At 35.6% G+C, this 7488-nt stretch overlaps 1 protein-coding gene across 1 annotated transcript; it reads left to right on the forward strand.

The window, feature by feature from the left end:
* The first annotated feature begins 721 nt into the window (after positions 1-721).
* Positions 722-7052, forward strand: LOC140211661 (sphingosine 1-phosphate receptor 3). Its single transcript, XM_072281664.1, has 2 exons — positions 722-1317; positions 2619-7052. The coding sequence occupies exon 2, from the start codon at positions 2728-2730 to the stop codon at positions 3841-3843; it is 1116 nt and encodes a 371-aa protein (XP_072137765.1). The 5' UTR covers positions 722-1317; positions 2619-2727; the 3' UTR covers positions 3844-7052.
* Positions 7053-7488: the final 436 nt, after the last annotated feature.

Below are 7488 nucleotides of genomic sequence, written 5' to 3' on the forward strand. Positions count from 1 at the left end.
CCTTTCATTCAGGCTCTATGGATCTCACTTCCCAGATCATTGTGAGTGCATGGTCAGTTGAAACTCTCAAGTTTGGAAATTATAATTTCTTTACGTCAGAACATACAGGAATCTGGAAAAAGGATGTGCAAATTATATTATCATAAAGATCCTATCACAAAAATTTTCAGTTTGAGTTATCTTTAGATTCTCAGATGGCTTTTTTGGTACAATATGAATTTCAAGTGTGATTTCACAAAAAGTTCCGAAAATAATTGGAAAATAAGATTGTTAAACTACAATCTTTGTATATAAAATCTTTGTATAGATAAACAAAAAGTGAAGAAAATGGTTAGGTTTCTGAAAAAGAACTCAGTGAAGTCACTTCATTAAACATAAATATATTTTTGCTTTAAATTACATCATGATTATACTGAGAAATTATTCAAATAGAAATATTGATGTCAAAGACCATCGTGAGACATTGTAATGGCAAAACTTTCTGCATATTTACCAAACTGGATTTATTCCTGAATGATTTGTTCATATTGTCTCTCATGCTAAGTCTTTCTTTCCCGTTCTACATGTATACCTCACACAAAGAAATCTCCTGCCCCTTATGTATCTTTCTCTCAGTCTTCTCAAATCTGAACCCTCCCTCCCCAGCACGTCATGCATTCAAAAGTCAAGGAGCTGCCTTCTGTGGGCGGGATCTGTTGTCAATTCAGGGTCAATCCAGGCAGTAATGACTATAATATAGCAGACTTTCACATTAGTCACTCCAGTCTGAGGGTGATTGAAGAAAACTGCAGCAAGGGAGCTGAACAACACTGACTTTCACAAGGATTAGACGACAAAGCGTATGGTTAAAAAGTTTGAGATATAACACTGCCAGAAAGTAGCAGAGGAAACTGTAACAGCCAGCTGAAGAGAATGAGCAGGAAGTGGTATTAGCAAAGGAACAATGAAGAACATAACCTGAGTACATTTGCCACACTAGGGGAAGGTGCATTGTGAATCTATAGCCTCAAGCCCAGAAAAGCAACTTGATAAAGCAAAAGCAAAAATATTGGAAAATCGTACCAATTCACTCCAGAAATTGCCTGTGACATTCCTTGTGGAATTTTGAAGAAGTGTATCGGAAAGGTAAAATGAGGAGGCTGTTTGTTAATTTGACACAAGAAGAAGATTATTCTAAGAAAATAATGAAATGGTAACTCAGAACTCAACCATTAATAACAATTGATAAAGAAATGAGCAGCAAGTGAGTTGCCCTCTCCAGTCTCCAGCTTCAACTTGTTAAAAGTAAGCTACAAAACCTGGAAAATGATGTGAAAGGTGAGTTTCTCTCTCTGTGATTTGTCCTGTTGTTTATTATTTTAATTATTTATTGTTACTTAGTTCACTTAAGAAACAAACCTTAAAATTGCATAAACTAAAGTTTTTTTATTGTCTTGTATTTAATGCTGGAAATTAGAATTTTCTAATAGTGAAAAAATAGATAGAAGTTTGCATTTTAATACTTTATGAAAAATTTCCTTAAACTTTTAGAGGGACAAATCTATCTTTTGTAACCAGTATCTAACACAACTGGTCACTGGTAGTATTCACCTCAACATAATTACTCCCATTCATAGAACCAGATCTGCATATATGAATAATTGGTGGTTAATATATATACTGCATGCTTAATACAAATATTCACAGACAAATATGTCTCCTACAATGTTCTGAGGGCACGAACACCACAGAGCACAAATATCAGACAGAAGTCCATTTATAGGTACGGTTTTCATTTTTTAACATTACATCGATTTCTAAACATAATTGCTGGGTAAATCCTCATATTTGAAATCAGACTGATTTAATTTTTATTTTATATGGCAAGAAATTAATAAAAAGCACTACAAAGAGAATCATGCTTTGTAATTCATCCCTTTATCTAAATTAATGAGCTATGCCTTATTTTATTGAGACTTATGGCTCAATGGATAAGCAGTGAAACATTAATGAAATAACCACCTTGATTTGAAAAAGAGTCAATTATCCGTGCAAAATTTTTACTTTGCCTGACTATTTTCACAAACCAACTTGACATTTATGTCCATAAACAAATGAAAATATATTTTGGGGGAACTACAGTAATACGTTTTCATATTTCACCAGAAATGTGTAAGAGAAAGAATCTAATAGCTGCAGTTAAGAAAGATTTTCTGTGGAGCTGCTGTGATCAGTTTGTTGTAAAACGTATGCTTGTAGCCAAAGTAAAACTTGCTAATTTCATAATATCCTTTTACTTCCAAGATTTCATGGCATTAATCATTCATTCCCTGCATTGTTCCCAATCCATTGGGACCTTCCTATAAATCTCATTTCTGGCAACCATTTCCAAAGCAGCTTTTGAGCCGTCAAACTGAAATGCATTAAGCATTTATGTAGTTCACTATGTTCTGAGAGCATATTATCTAAATGCATCTTGTGTATTATTTAAAAGGAGATTGATCAGAAATCCTTGATGTTTTCACCTAGATTGATCATTCACCATATAAACATACATTTCTAGAAACTAGTCACTGTATTGATAAATATTATGTTCATTTAAACATATTTTAAAATTTCACACCTATTGTTGCTCATAGCACGTGAGAAAATCATCTCGAGGATTTCTTCAGTTGACGGCATTAATAATGGCACAAAGTCTCCACCTAGTGGAAAAGTTCTAACAGTACAAGTACCTACAACTCCAGCATGTCTTTAATAGCTTTTCCAAATGAAGTGGTCAACGGCTGTGTCAGAACAGAGCTCATTGAGCGACACTATAACTACACAGGGAAATTCAACAAAAGGGGAAACCCCACTGATGGCATGGACCTAACCACAGTGGCCTTTCTGATCATCTGCAGCTTCATAGTGCTTGAAAACCTCATGGTTCTCCTGGCCATTTGGAAGAACAACAAGTTTCATAACCGCATGTACTACTTCATTGGTAATTTAGCCCTGTCTGATTTGCTGGCGGGAATAGCCTACAAAGTGAATATCCTCATGTCTGGAAAGAAGACCTATGGACTCACACCAACTGTATGGTTTATTAGGGAAGGAAGCATGTTTGTAGCATTGGGAGCGTCCACCTTTAGCTTATTGGCAATAGCAATTGAAAGGCACATGACGATGATAAAGATGAGACCCTATGATTCTAGCAAAAAGCACAGAGTGTTTCTCCTCATTGGTGCCTGTTGGCTGATCTCCATTTTATTTGGTGCCTTGCCTATCCTTGGCTGGAACTGTATCTGCAATTTTTCAGATTGTTCCACAGTCCTGCCCCTTTATTCCAAAACATACGTTGTCTTCTGTATAAGCATCTTCAGTGCAATTTTGCTGGCCATTGTAATACTTTATGCTCGTATTTATATATTGGTCAAGTCAAGTAGCCGCAAAGTTGCAAACAGAAAATTCACCAAAAACAATTCTGAAAAATCCATGGCGCTACTGAGGACAGTAGTAATTGTTGTCGGGGTTTTCATTGCATGCTGGTCCCCGCTCTTCATTCTATTGCTCCTTGACGTGGCCTGTAAGCCAAACAGGTGTAGCATACTTTATCAGGAAGATTGGTTTATTGCAGTTGCAGTCCTCAATTCTGGCATGAATCCCATTATTTACACTCTGGCCAGCAAAGAGATGCGCCGGGCTTTCTTCCGTCTCCTCTGTGGCTGCTTAGCCAATACTAAAGTCTCAAAGGCCTTGCCAATTCAATCAGCTGCAGATAACAGCAAAAGCAAGTCTAGTGGCAGTAATCCACAGAAGCCAAAAGGAGAGCCCTCAGAAGTCACTAACCATTTAAAGGAAATCAAGACTTTTAATTCATGAACACCCAAAGGAGCATTTTGACTATTGGTGGCTTGTCTGCCTTAATATGCAGGACTGAGGTCTCAACTTAATGAATTTATAATATTATTTTTATGAACTCTTATTTCCTTATATGAAAGATTGGTCCTTTCTTTTAGCTCTTGAACGTTGAAACGGAATGCCCTTTACAAAATTCTGATATTTGGCACTAAAACCACAAACCAAAGCTCATACATCATATAATGACCAAAGAACTTCAGTTATTGTTTAAATAAAGTTCCTTGATACAATTCCCATTTTGGTTGCGATGAAAATATTTGAAGCGTTAGTCATAAATTCTAATGTTTTAATTTAATAGAAATGGTACTTTTTTATTGTGAAAATTAAGCTTGAATTTTCATGTTGCTACCCATCCACTATTTTTCCCAGGGCGTAATGTTATGGATTCCACTGAATTCAAACCCTATGTCATTTTTGAGACTCATTTTAACCTCTCTGACAAAGGCCTACAGTTCTTGTTCTTATTTACACTGGGAAACTATCCACTACGCTTATCAATAGCATGGGAAAGCCTTTGTCCTTAAAATAGCGGGTCAACATCAGATCTTACTCAGGCATATGGTACAATGGGTTCCCATTGTTTTTTTTATTGACAAATTTCTCAAATAGATTGGAAATCACATAATCCCTTTTAAAGTTTTATACTGTATAATACTCATAATTTGAAAGTGTCATATATAGAACATATATTAATAGACAATGTAAATCATTTATCATCCTTTATCATCAAGTGTGGAGTTTTTATATTTCTTCCCAAAGCCAAAAGCTATTCAAAGTGTAACAAACATCAGTCAAATATCTGCAGAATGTAATACCATCCCACTCCATACATAACAAAATATTTGACCTAATCTCTAATCAGTAGATACTGACAACTTGTTGATTAATTTATTAATTGGATGTTATATCATTCTAGTAAACTTCATTAAAAGCAATAAAACAAAATTAGAGCTGTGAAAAAATAAAACTTTTCCAATTTCTGTGTTTCTCGTGAAGAAACTGTGCCTCTGAACTTACTAGCACTGCTGCCTCTCCAGTCTAGACACATACTCACTTAAGCACAAATGACAGCCAGCTTCCCTTTTGTAGCTAAGAAGTACAGTCTAAAGCAACGTGTCAATCACTGTCAAATTTACCACCTCTCCACCATCAGCCCGTTACAAAATATTTACAGGGAAGGGGACAGTGCGGTTGTTGATCCCAAATTTGAGAAGTGGTGAGGTATTCATATCTCGTTCTTTTCAAAGGAAGACAGTGGATCAGATCTTGGCCTTATGTTATGGTGGAGAGTTGATGACATTGTGCTTTTTATTCCCATCGAAGATCTCCAAGGAGTGCAGAGAAGGTTTAATAGAATGATCCCCGACTTCAAAGACTCCTGTTTTTGAAAAGACCAGAAAAGCAAGCATTGTTCTCCAAAGTTTGAAGTGTAGAGTAGATTAGGCGAGAAGGTACAGTAGATGGGAAGAAACCTTTTCCATTAAGAAAAGACCTACAATCTGAAGACAAAGATTTAAGATAATTGCCAAAAGTGCCAGAGCTGGGATTACTTAATTTAGACACCATCTGTGAATGCGCCATGGCAATTATCCTATGTAAAGGATTAGGGTCCACATACACTTTGTAACAAAGGTACTATTTGTCAAAAATATGGTTTTGATGAATTCATTGTTAATTTATATGAAGAAATCTCAAAAAACCACCAGGTAAAGATGAATGTGGGAGGTTTTATCACCTGTTTTAGTTTATCCATTCAAAAGGATGAAATGCTGCTTCTCCCTATACATACACACTGAGCACAATTGTTTCTTTTGTTTACCAACAGGGAAAAAGGATTATAATTACTTAAGAAACAATAAAATTTGGAAGTCATTTTCATGCATCAAGCACATTTTTGTAGGCCATTTGCCCCGTCAAGTCTTGCTGCCACACCATTATGACTGATTCATGACCCCTCTCAGCCCCATTCTCTACATAACCTTTGACGTCCTTACTAATCAAGAACTTAACAGCCTCTGCTTTAAATATATCTAACAACTTGATTTGCACAGCCATCTGTGACAATGAAATCTACAAATTCACAAATTCACCACACTCTGACTGAAAAAAAAATCTTCTAATTATGTAATAGAGAAAGATTGATATATTTCTCAATGTTTTTTTTAACTAATTTGAACCAAGTCCTCTTTATTTTCTTTGAAGATGTGAATATATCTTTTTCATGGCATATAGTCTTTTATAAAACCACATTTAAGTTACTTTTTAAAGCTAAGTGGGAAAAAGTTCCTTTTAACACTACAGATCTGCCTCTTCAGTATTTGAATGTCTTATTGTTACTTCAAGCTGAACTAAAGACAAAATGTTCAATGTGAAATTAAACAAAGGCTTAGATGCTGGAAGTCTAAAATGAACAGAAAATGGCTGGGAACCCTTTACAGGTCAGGTAGCATCATTATTCAGTGTGTTAGCAACTGTATGAAAATTTACCACTTCACCATGCCTTTCACTGAATTACACCTGACCACACTGGTTATATCCTTCAGCATGCTAATTGTTTTGCTTCTTGTTGTTCTACAGTGTCTGGGCATGTCAAAGTTATGGCTTTCTTTTAATTTAATTTCCATTGGCATTCTGAAATCATTAGTTTTCTTCCGGCCAATATTTAAATGGAGCTTAATTGGTCCACATATTTATTTTGCTCAACTCATTTTACGGCTGCTGAATTACCACTGTAGGTTTGACTGCTCCTGCTTCAACATTACTTTTTGTATTCATCTGTTAATATAAGTTAAAGTTTGTAGGTATTTCAGAAGCATGTCACCATCACCATCTCCAACCTCCTCTTTCCCTATCTCCAAAGTATTAAAATGTAATTTCTGGAAGTCAAAGGGCATCTAATTCCTAAATTATTAGTATGCCAGCATTATCTACTTGTATTATTGACAGTAGCAATGTGCATGTAATTGTAACTGTCTTTTTACAAAATGGCTTTCAGCTATTTAAAAAGTAATCATGGCTGTGTAGATTGCCAGATAATTGAAGGAAATTATATTATACAATGTACTGTAGTTTCCAGTGACATAAGTGAACCCAGCTTTACTAGTGTATAAAACTGCTAGGGTACAAATTATGTGCTCTAGCTTCTAAAATAAAGTTATGCTATTACTTGATTTTGTGTTGTTTATTTGAAATTAGGTATTTACAATGAAGCCTAATGAGATCTTTGTAACATATATACAGTATGTGCATATACTTTTCATAAACATGCATCTTTTTGCAAAACCTCTTGCAGAAAGCACCTAGACTAGTAGAGTCCCCAGGTTACAAAAGAGTTACCTTCCAAAGATGGGAATGAGCAAAACCAGTGTGTGTGAGGGAGGATCAGGGAAACACCCGTGATGGGAGAAGGCGCAGGAATGGAAGTACAGCCTCCAGTCGGTCTCACCGACTCATCAGGTGAATGACTGAGTCTGTTCAGTCATCCAAGTTCAGTTTGACTTGATCCAGCCCCCATGTAATGGGTGGGGATTTTAATGAACAGTTCTGGAAGTCGGTTTTCTCAACAATTTCAAAAGCACTCAAAATTAATTTACAACCTAATAAATT

The sequence above is a fragment of the Mobula birostris genome, chromosome 17, assembly GCF_030028105.1.
Source record: "Mobula birostris isolate sMobBir1 chromosome 17, sMobBir1.hap1, whole genome shotgun sequence".
NCBI lineage: Eukaryota > Metazoa > Chordata > Chondrichthyes > Myliobatiformes > Myliobatidae > Mobula > Mobula birostris.

Bases quoted from the DNA above. Each gene is read 5' to 3' on its own strand.
- LOC140211661 (XM_072281664.1), top strand. From the start codon at position 2,728: ATGTCTTTAATAGCTTTTCCAAATGAAGTGGTCAACGGCTGTGTCAGA.